Source organism: Cotesia typhae, unplaced genomic scaffold (assembly GCF_013202065.1).
Source record: "Cotesia typhae breed Kobodo isofemale line unplaced genomic scaffold, CoteBio_Ctyphae contig_48, whole genome shotgun sequence".
Classification (NCBI taxonomy): domain Eukaryota; kingdom Metazoa; phylum Arthropoda; class Insecta; order Hymenoptera; family Braconidae; genus Cotesia; species Cotesia typhae.
In genome coordinates, this window is record NW_027423756.1 from 586,187 (window position 1) to 598,566 (window position 12,380).

Here is a 12,380-nt window from a genome sequence, read left to right on the forward strand (position 1 = left end):
CATCTTCCAACGGCGAAATTTTATGTATTTTCTGTGTTGCTGGGATGGTTTTGGCATTTTTAAAACGATCTTCTAGTTTGTCTTTCATCAGATTGTAGGCGTCAACTGTTGAGAATCGCACATTTATATTTGTCAAATTTTTTGACACCCATTCAAAAAATTGTACAGGTGTTAATATTTGCTCATCAGGTGGTAATTGCAGACTTGCTCTCGAGGCCCTCATTTTAACCGTCCCACCGACTCCGTTACAAGGCCCTTTGCCGTGAGCCGTTGCAAAAAAATTCCATTCAACTGGTACACCAAAATCTTCACGATAATGGGGTAAATTACTAAAATGCTTATAATTTTTATACTGTTGCGGTGCACCATCCGAAAAAAAAAATACTTTGGAGACTGTGGGCGAAAGAGATTTGATAAAGTCGAAAATAATTCCAGAATAAACATGGACAGCAATAGAATCATGGTTTAAGCAGTCTGAAATTATAACCATACTCTGATGAGTTAGTTGATTATTAACCTTATAATAAATAACGACTGTGTAAACTGTTGCTTGATCGTTATTCCAATGGAATCCCGGTGCAGCATTTTGAACAATAAACGCATAATTTTCAGCAAAATCAACAATTACTATGAATTCGTTATCGGTTATCGATTCTTTTAGCGCTCTTAGATATGCCGATTGTTCTTTTGCAATGAAATTATGTGGTAATAGACCAACAAGCTTATCACAAAAATCATCAACAAAATTCGAAGCATTTTTCAGCGTTGTTTCAAGAGTTACTTTTGGGGTAGACACCCATTGTTTGTAACGAATTTCATCGATTGCATGATTATCCATTTCTGTGAAAATTAATTGTTTTATGTTGTCAATGCCTGGACAATTTAGACATGTATTGAAATAGCACTCAGTCTTGGGATTGTCACAGATAATAGCATTCACACAGTCGCTGTAAGTTTTCAATGGCATATTTGAACCTTCTGTTAATCGACTTAATTTACCTCCTAAAATCATTAATTTGACATTCTGATGAATAGAACAAACGCAAACTGTATGAGTCCCCGAACCACCAGCTAAGATACAGTGTTTTGGACGTAAAGATGCAAATGACGAAAATCCGATCTTAATTCCGGGAAATCTTGATTGAAATATCTTATGTAACTCCTTCAAATTACAGAGTACTAAGCGTTTTTCAATTTGAATTTTCGTACCATCATCATTACGCAATGAAACAAAATCTTTTTCCCTGGCATAGGACTGCTCATTTCATCGTCATTATAAAAATTTATAACAGCTGATGACACTTCAACAGATAATCCATGCCCTGAAAAATTGAGTGATGATTAAAATTATATATAAATACGTATAAATTGTTCAAACAAAAATTAGTTAGTAAGTCAATATCTCACCCATTTTCTTTTCAGGTATTGATAATATTCCTTTATCAGCTTCAAGATTTATTGCTAATCGCGCCATATACGTAGTTGTGCCCATTACTTCAACAATCTTCTCAATACTCCAACTTGACGGCATAAGAGTCAACATTTGTATACGTAAAGATTTGGTCGTATTGGTATCATGGAACTTTTCTCTTAATTTTTTAATTATTTCAGCAGCATTTGTGTTGCTGCATTGAAAATCTACAGGATTTGGAATTCCTAATGCCTTTTTCAAACTATCAGCAACACGAGAAACTTTATTGTTTAAATACGTTTCATCATTTACTCTTCTAGCTAGCAATGGAGATTGGTTTAATAATAATAAAGCTTCATTTACGATCGGACGAGTTATTTCCAAACTGAGTTCAGATAACGACGAACTACTTTGCTGAATTTGTGATTCTCCAACACTTGTTGTTGGATCTAAAAAAAAATATATAGAAAATACAAAGAACAATGATAGTTGAACATCGAAACATAAAAGCTTCAAAAATACCTGTCAGGTTATTGCCTCCGGAATTATCAACTTCTATAGATCCGGTAAGAATATTTTCATCATTCTCAGAACGCTCATCGGGTTCATTGTCATCACTTTCATCAGAAAGACTTTCAGCGTAATGATGAAGTAATTTTTTATAGCATGAACTGCATATTCGATCAACAGTTGACAAATTGTATCGATTAGCTAAATTTTGTGATACATTACGCAAAGATGATGTTTTCCGATGGTTCTCCAAATTATGTGGATTACAACATCGATCGCGAAACTGGCATTGTAATCACTTGTAAACAAAAATTCGATAAAAAGAACTCTCCGTCAAACTGTGTAAATTTATTTAATAATGTTATATCTTTGTGACACTTTGAACACATCAACGATACGATTATTCTTTTAACATAACCTTCATTTTAACAGAATAAAGTAGAGATGAGCTCTTTTTTACCGATAGACGACAGTTTAAAAATTATCGGCTGGGGATATTTTTCTGCACACTTCAATAGTGCAGTTGTGATTTTTTAGTACAAAAAAATTGAACAAATATGAAACAAAAACATAATTATCACTTAATTTAAAAAAAAAAAAAAATTTTGGAAGATAACGACTTAAAATTTTCGAAAGGTACATTATTTTTTAACTTCTGAAGTTTCACGAGTAAGCTAAAAACATTTGGCCGAAAAGTTAAAAAAAAATAAACTAAATTGTAAAAAAACTTTTTTTTAAATAGTAAAAAAAATTAGAAGCAATAGCGATCACATCCTGAAATATGCGGGGATCACTGCGGAATTAGTTGAAGTTTTTTTAGAAAAAAAAAAAAAAAAAAAAAAATGGTCCAACTTTGAGAAAATCACGGTTTTTTCAAAAAAACTAAAATATTTCATATATCTGGGATTCTGAAAATTTTTCCATATTTTTTTCAAAAACTACATTTAAAAACAAAAATTTTGAAAAAAAAGTTCCCAAACGGTCAATTTTTGAAAAAGTTCTAGCATTTTCAAAAAAAAGAGCGGTTTTTTTCGAAAATTCGTAACTTTTTTGAGTTTGGAAAAAAAATTTTTAAAAATTCTGAAAAATGTCTTTCGGGGGGTAGAAAAAGATAGAAAATTTTTAGCGAAATCGAAAGAGGTCAGGTAATAAATTTGTCGATTTGGCATGGAATGACCCATATATATATATATATATATATATATATATATATATATATATATATATATATATATATATATATATATATATATATATATATATATATATATATATATATATATATATATATATACAGGGTGATTCAGAATTAGTGTCCGACCAAGAAAACTTGGATAGAAGAGGCGATTTTAAGCACAATTGTAAGAATAAAATTTTTCGAAATTCTCAATATTTTGGGAGTTATTGAGGATTGAAATAGACCAGTCAGAGAGCTCGTTACAAATTTAAAGAAAGAAAAAAAGTACAATAAAATTTACCAAGCCAACTTCATAACGAATGATATTATTGACTTATTTATTTTAAAAATAATATAAGATGTTATTTCTTTTGTTTCGAATAAATAAAAACTTTAATATTTTTATTAGAGAAAATAAAATTATTTCTCGCATTTCCTCGGGCTTACTCGAGTAATACAATTATGGTCTTAAAATTAGTATTGCTGGTTCTCCTGCCTATTGTCATGCAAGTTGTCTTGATGATTGTCCTACGGAGTGTTATGTAGAAAATCTTACTAAGTGTTCTGACGTTCAACAAGTATCTTAATTTCATCTAGTAAATCGGTGGGATTTATGGGAAAAATTATTCTCTACAAAAAAGTGATAACATCATTTTACCGTATCATTAGCCCAAAAAAAAGTTGGATCTGCGTCTCGGTTGAAAATTGCTATTCACTCCAAAAATTAAGTTTCCATTTCTGAAGTTCCACAAGTATCTCACTTTTATTAAATGAATAGGTAGAAATTATAGGAAAAATTATTCTCTACAAAAAAGTATTAAAATTATTTCACTGTATCTTTAGCCCAAAAAAAGTTGGAGCTGCATCTCGGTCGAAAATTGCTATTCACTCCAAAAATTAAGTTTTCATTTATGAAATTCCACAAGTATCTCACTTTTATTAAATGAATAGGTAGGAATTATAGGAAAAATTATTCTCTACAAAAAAGTATTAAAATCATAAGTGAGATACTTGTGGAATTTCAGAAATGAAAACTTAATTTTTGGAGTGAATAGCAATTTTCGACCGAGATGCAGCTCCAACTTTTTTTTGGGCTAATGATACGGTAAAATGATGTTATCACTTTTTTGTAGAGAATAATTTTTCCCATAAATCCCACCGACTTACTAGATGAAATTAAGATACTTGTTGAACGTCAGAACACTTAGTAAGATTTTCTACATAACACTCCGTAGGACAATCATCAAGACAACTTGCATGACAATAGGCAGGCGAACCAGCAATACTAATTTTAAGACCATAATTGTATTACTCGAGTAAGCCCGAGGAAATGCGCGAAATAATTTTATTTTCTCTAATAAAAATATTAAAGTTTTTATTTATTCGAAACAAAAGAAATAACATCTTATATTATTTTTAAAATAAATAAGTCAATAATATCATTCGTTATGAAGTTGGCTTGGTAAATTTTAATGTACTTTTTTTCTTTCTTTAAATTTGTAACGAGCTCTCTGATTGGTCTATTTCAATCCTCAATAACTCCCAAAATATTGAGAATTTCGAAAAATTTTATTCTTGCAATTGTGCTTAAAGTCGCCTCTTCTATCCAAGTTTTCTTGGTCGGACACTAATTCTGAATCACTCTGTATATATTGTAACAGGCCGCTTTTAGCGTCAGCTGTTAATCAGCTGTTCCTATTTATCTTTAATTTTATTTTAAATAAAGAAATTTTCCAGTTGTGAGGAAGGTCATTGGTTGGATTTGCCGCGACCGAGTCGCCCTCGCGCGGGTAAAAACGATCGAAGCTCAACTGCGCGCGAAATAAATTTAAATTGCAGTTGATCATTTGAGTTAGATAATAAGTTAGTTTTCAGATAAGAAGTATTGCTCGGTACTATAGACGACAGCCATTTTACCCGAGAAGAGGATCATCGACGAGCATCATCGACGTGGAATAACCCCGAGAGAATCACCGACGACGGAAAGCTGACCCGAGCATCAAACGACGGACTGGTCAGTCTACGGGGCTGAACGAGTGGCGCAGGCGCGGAGTTATTGAGTTGGCTGTTGAGTGAGCCAATGCTCCAGCCAATATATCGAATAAGTCGATATTGGAAAATTGGACAGGCAGAGCCATCTCTGGAGCGTCAAGCGAATCAAGGGCCCAGAGAGAAGGGAGTGCAGCCAGGTGGGCAACAACCAAGCCATGTTTCCTTCCTTCCACGTGTTCCCGCGACAATAAACGGACGCTGATATTTTTGAGGTTTCTTTTACAATGCGATTTTTCTTGGATGGTTTTGTCAGTTGCTGTACACTGGTTTTTTTTTTTTTGTTAATTATTGATTTAATGTAATTATTACGACGACGGGAATAATTATAAATATTCTTGCGACGGATTGTCGATACTTTTGAGCAATAGCTTACGACGTGAGAGTTGCTGTGTCAACTATTGTGACCGACGCAATTTCCATTGTTGGAAATTTCTTTTTGTACATCACACCGTGTTGAGACGCGGAGGTCAATTCGACGTGGAAGCCGAGGACGACGGAGTCGTGCGACCCAGCCAGGACGATATTTAATTGCTGTATTTTTTTTTTAGGAGAACGACGCCTTCTACCAGGGTAAGTGGTCTCGTCTCTGAAACATCTCGTGGGATTCACCTACTCGGACGAAGAGTACGAGTGACTAAAATTTTTTTTGTTGTTAATTTTTTTTTATTTCAGTTTTATTTTGTGCATTTATTCTGGAGATTATCCCACGAGGTATTTCTGGTACCAATACTAATTGTTGTAGTGATTATTTACATTCTTATGTATTACTATCATAATCCCGATTGTTGAGCTTCGGTCGTGCGGGTAATGCGCCGGTTGAGAATGTTGTGTTGACAAAATCAATCTATTTAATTAGAGAAATTTGACGCTAAGTTTGTTTGACATATTTCCATACGTATTTTGGATAGCTACATTTAGTGCGACGGTGTCTGAGGTGTCAAGGACACTTTATTTGTTTAATTTAATTAATTAATATTGATTAAAAATTTTTGCGACGATTAATTTATCCAATTTAATTAAGTATTCGTAATTAAACAATTTTGTGATGTATAATATGTTGGATTTAATGAATTATTAGTATTGAAGAATTTGTATTTAATTTAATCCTGATTATTAACTAATAATGGTGCGACGATTAATCTGCCTAATTTAATTAATTATTGTCAATTAGATTTCTTTCGTTCTTGCGATAAAATAAAACTGTTGGTTAATTACAAGTTACGAATTGCACAATTTAGCAACGATTAATTTGTTGACTTAATTAATAATTAACAATTAAAGCATTTGCGACGAGATTAATAGTCAATTTAAATAAGTACTAGTAAGTAAACCATTGTGCAACAATTAAATGTGTAACTCAACTCATTATTGTGAGTTCAAGTTGCGACGAAACGAATTGAAAAAACAGTGATTTTATTGAATGCTCCGAAATTTTCGGTCTCATCAATTTGTGATCAAAATTTAATCATACCATTTGAAAAACTGCCTTGAATGCCGTCAACCGCATGAAAATTAGCTCATTCACTCGGAAATAATTGCCGTCTAAAAATTTAAAGAATAGTGTCTTCTTAAACTTCTATCAGACTTGAGCTCTTTCTCAAATTTCAATTTTGAGGGATTTGCTGGAATGAAGTGTAGGGTCCACCCATGTCCTTATTTCAGTTATAATATCGGAGATAATATCGGTTACTAAAGAGATCATTAATTTTTAATAAAGTAATTATGAGGTATCAGGTTCCATATAGCTTAAATTCAATCTAAACCAATTTGAGAATGAACAAAATTTTCTTCGAATTTGAATCATTCGATTGCTAACTTCCAGTGGTAACTTTCTAAGGCTTGACTGAATAATTACACCATTGAACCAGGCTTAGTCCAGCCTTGGACCAGTAGTCATTACCTAAGGGTCGGCAAATGACAACTGGGCCAAGACCCGATTTTGTGTCAGCATTGGCGAATTCTACCTCGGATATAAAAAGATGTAAAAAATTAAGCTCAATAAAAAATTTGGATTTTTTGAATCCAGCGATTTCGTATGGAATGACCTAAGCGTTTCATATGTACTACGAACAACACTTGGAGTAATATAGCTTTAATTTTTCTACATTATTCAACGTTGAATGAGTGATCAATGTTTTAACACAACTTATCTTTTAACACAACACATTACCTATAAAAATCACTCATATCTGCCACGCGAATAAGAAATTGATATATTTCGGTGATAAAGAATAAATTGAATCAGTTAAAATATAGTTGATTTTCACTTACTTGGATCTTTAACTGCAGTAATAACTAGCCGAAAACCATTTGTGTCTGTCCCCCAAGCATCTGTTACGTATTTCAATGTTACAAAATTAGTGCGAGTGTATATTGCTCCAACACTTATGTGAGTATTTCTACAAGATAGGTCCGCCTAGAAGTAAAGAAAGAACATTTTTATCATGCAAAAATTTGTATTATCCTGTGGTAATATTTTCAAGCGAACAAATCTCACATTACAAGCTAAGAGAAATGTTCTTATCTTAAGATTTATTTTGAGACGTTGGTGGTAATCTAAGCTACTACCTAACTGTTAAGTTGCACAGAATCACTGTTCTTCTACTAATAAAAATAATCAATAACTTTGAAAGAATATACTTATTTATTAAACATACACTAGACTCAAAAATTAGAAAAAATAAAAAAAATTTGTTAGTGATTTTCAACAAGGTGTAACTTGCAGGAAAATGATTAGGTACAGGAGAGTTAAAAGATAAATTCTAGCACTAAGTACTTAGTTTCTAGGTCTGGTCAAAAAATCGTTTTATCTGATTTTAGGTCTGTTATGATAAATTTTTTTAGAAAATTAATAGTCATTTAATCTTATGTTATGAAAAAGCTGTTAAAAATGATCTTCTGCGGAGTGACCGTCGATCAAAGCAGAATAGTACGTCTTGACTCTGATAATCAATAACTCGGAAAATAATAATCGTAATGAAGTAGGTTTTAGGGGTTTGTATCCAGCCAAAATCTGCTCCATTTTCGCTGTTGTTGGCGGTGACGTTCTTTGTGTTCACAATCCAGATTGCTGCCGCGTCAGTTTCGTCTGCCAACCATGTTCTCGATTGAAGGTTTAGATATTGTTCACAGATGAAACAAACATCGATCTTCTCATCAAAGACTCGCTGGCGAAGAAAGTTCTGCGCCAACGCACATCTATTCAGGTTTCCTTGGTGGATGCCCGTCATTTCTGTCTTCTCGTAGCTTTGGCAAGTGCGGTACGAAATGCCGTACAAGCCCCGGTACCAGAGATAAGACATAAGCTATCTTGAGCGTCTTTGTCCGGTATGCAAAGAAATCATTTCGGCTTTTCCGTGCAGTCTGCAGATTTGCGACAGTTAACCCATCCGATCTTCATACGGGCCTTGTCAAGGATCTTGGTCGCGCTAGCCTAGTCTATCTCGCAGAAGGCTGCCCGAATATCTCGTGGTGTAACTTTGCTCAAGTTAACCCGTTTGATCTTTAGGTTTGTCGTTAAGTCCCGCTTGAGCGCTTCCTGAACGTCAGTTTTAGTAGAGATTCCATCCAGGTCAAGAATCTCTATTGTCGTTGATGGTGCCAGCGTTCTGATCGTGCCGATGTTTGTGATTACTGTTTTTATCGCAGCCGTAAAAGCAGCAGTGTCTTCGGTTTTGCGGACCATTTCTAAAAGAACACCCCCGCGCTTCGTTTGCTTGATAGACTTTATGTCTACTCCAGTCTCTGCCAGGTTAACCTTGGCCTTGATTTCCTTGAGGAGATCAGCGTACGTTCGCCCTTCAGCTGGTTGGACAAGCACGGCCTTAGTTCTTTTCTTCTTTCTCGGTTTCTTGGAGTCACCCTTATTTTGCTGGTCTTGGGCATCAGTCGATTGAGCCGCTGACTTCTGTTCCGTTTCCTACTACGTTCGCCGAGTCACATTGATCCAGGTATCGTCTCGGGCTGTCTTTTTCTGGGCTGGTTTGTCGCTGGCTGAAAGAGGGCTAGGTGTAGACAATTGTCTCTTCCTGTTGTTCTTCTCTTGCCGTGATAGTTTGGTAGGAGTAACCTGGAGTGACTGTGATTTTTTGTTTAGTCCCGGAGTTGTTTGGGTCGTTGACTCCGACATGCCCGATGATTTGTTGGCCAGCCCGTATGCCGTGGTAATAGACGTGACCAATTTCGTGATTTCATAGTGGAGGTTTCGTTTGTCCTTGATAAAATCAACTAACTCTTCGATCTTGTTACCTAACTGCTCCATTGGCGATTGTTGGCCGATGTCGGTTGGTAGAGACTTGATTCTTTCTCGATAATAATGAGCATTTACGTGAGCAATATGTCCTCTACTCTTTGTAGAAACATTGCTCGGCTGTCCGATCTCTTCCATCTGGGCTGTATTCGTGCTTCTTGTAACATTGCTAGCATTGCTGGACAGCAAAGCCATGGGGTCCACTCCGCTGTTTAAACGGTTGCTTGATAACGACGAGTTTAGGCCCGTTTGCACGCCTTCCCTTACCGGCACTGGGGTATCCAACTCCTGTACTGTAAACAAAGTTTGAAAGTTCTGTGATATTTCCATATTGTTGTTTGCGAGGTTTTGCTCCACCCCGAGTATTTGATTTCCTCGATACCTAACGTATCTCACGCGCAGACATGTCGGGCGTTCCCCTATTGGCCACCTAGGGAGGCGCCCTCTAAAATGCTTCCTTTGGATAAAAAAAGACTGAGAAAATTTTTTATAATTTTTTTAATCCAAGACAACACGTGCCTCAAGTCGATTTAAGTTAATTTTTGTGTATAATAATGTTTTCTGAGGATTTATAATAATAAATACAATTTCATACAAAATACGAACAATCAGAGAACCCAAATTCATGAGAATACAATAGTTAATGAAAATTACAATAAACATTCCGAACTTTAAGGTCTGTTTATCAAAAAAATCGATGATATTTTAATTAATATTATTATTTGATGACAAAATTTATACAAATTTAATTCAAATCTTTAGTTTTCATCATTCCATTCTTTAAGTAAACTTGCTTTTGTTGTCTTGATGCCTTTGCTTCTGTAATCATCTAAAATTTGAATGAGAAATTGCTTTTGCTTTTCATCTTTTGTGGATAAATCGTTGTACTTTTGCATTAGTTTAACATCTCATTCTGCAACATCGTTTGCGACTGATAAATTTGTTACAGCTATCAAACAATCTTGAGAATTAGAGTCTTCTAACCATTTTTCACAATATTCAGTCTTTCAGCTCGTATTTACTCCAAGTTTATGAAAAAAATCAATAAAAGTTGCATCAATAAACTGTTCTAATCTTTGGTCAAATAATTTTGGGATATCCGCACGAGATACTATATAGCCTTCCTAAGAACTTGTTCATTATTGTCTAATAAATCAGGTTCATCTGCATTTTGTGAGAATTCATGAATCTCTTGAATATCATTTTCCAATAATTTACCAATCACGGGATCTGCTATTCCACTTTTAAATTAAGTTAGGTCTAATTCATCTCACTCTCTCTTGAATCGAACAAATGTAGGCACATTTGGTTCGGAAACATTAGTTAACTTACTGTCAAATACAGCTCTAGATACAACCTCAAATATATGATGTCTGCATGGCAAAATAAGAAGATCTTTCTCTAACAAATGCTCATTTAAAACTGCTGCACCATTATATTCTCCAGTATTCGATGCAGTAGTATCACAACATAAACCCACTACTAAATCACTGACTCCATACTCTTAAAGAGCATCAGAAACTGCATTTGCCATTGCTCGGCCTGTTGCATTTTCTAACGGTCGTATCGATAGAATTTTAGTTTCATTTTCAAATGATACGATTATTGGAAGACGTTCTACGAAATTCCTGTCAGTAATATCAGGTAAGTGTTTACCGTCCCAATGAACAATCAATCTACAAAGATCTTTATTTGCAAATCTTGTTTGGATTTCAGCCGCACTTTTTTTTCTGAAATTTTCACGTTTTTGTTTTATCGATGTTCGATTAATGATGTAGTGGGTTGCGTCAAGTTCAACAGCTTCAAGAAATGCAATTAATCAGCTTGTTGCACCGCGATCATTAATTTTGCACTTATCTAACATGGTACATAATTTTGAAGTCAGAATGTCTATCATTCCACGAGATCTTTTCGTTGGTGGCGATACTTCATATAAGTTCATGACGAAACTAGGATCTCTTTGAAGACTTTCTTGACTGAATGATGACAGGGTTGATTCATACTGTGATGTTGGCTCAGATTTTTCTGTATTGATAGAAAAAAAAATTTTTAATTAAAGAATAAATATCAAAAATGTCCACCTTATATTAACACTTACCAGATATATCTCCAACATCGTCAATAAATCCAACACGATTTGGTTCACGTTGATTTAATAAAAATCTTTTTGTACTGTCATCAACCATTGTTAAAACATCACTGTGTGCTATACCAAACAAATTATTTAAGTGTGATAAAAATACTGTTTCATTGTTTTCCTGAATATCATTTCGTCTTGATGAGTTTTTCTGTAAACTTCTCCAATCGTTGTATAAATCATTAATTTTTTTCATACACCGAGAATTTTGTTGCATTGAAATTTTTACTTTTTGCCAAAGAGTAATTAATTCATCATACACTAAACTTTTACTGACTATTAAACTATCTTTCAATATTCGAGTGTTGTAAAACAAAAATATACATATTTGTCAATTAGATGGAAGTTGATTTCCCGCAATTTCATGATGTGTCTCTCCGATTAAAAATATGTTTTCTACTTTGTTCTCCATTACAAAAATAGTATCGTTTAAAATGTTCAATGTTTAACCTCACATTCGCACCACATGCAAGACTTTTACAAGTAATAATGAATAACTAAGTAACTTTTAACAAAACATACCATTCAGTTCCTAAGTAAACTCAATAAGTAATAATCGATATCACTTGTGAAACAGAAGATGTTTTAGTGACAACAATATTGAGTTAATGATTTATATAAAGCATCTGATACAAATTTTGCAATCTAAACTATACAAAAACTACAGACGTATATGCCACTGCTAGTAACTTATCGAGAGAGAAGGATTTGACGCTTTCATCTAAGTTACCCAGCATGTGTGCATCTACAATTTTTAGAAGCATTTTCTCAAAAATAACTCATGTATTAATGCTTACAGACGTTGAAAAAACTACAAAACTACACTAGTCACAAAAATTAAGGG

General features: G+C 34.0%; 1 protein-coding gene across 9 annotated transcripts in view; it reads right to left on the minus strand.

The window, feature by feature from the left end:
• Positions 1–12,380, minus strand: part of LOC141529218 (uncharacterized) — a 330,321-nt gene that overhangs the window by 228,540 nt on the left and 89,401 nt on the right. For all 9 annotated transcript variants that reach the window (XR_012479543.1, XM_074245698.1, XM_074245691.1 and 6 more), the window contains one exon: positions 7,422–7,566. Coding sequence is in view for 8 of the 9 variants with exons in the window: in XM_074245698.1 (XP_074101799.1) it covers positions 7,422–7,566 (145 nt within the window). In the remaining variant the exon portion in view is untranslated. The remainder of the gene's footprint in view (positions 1–7,421; positions 7,567–12,380) is intronic.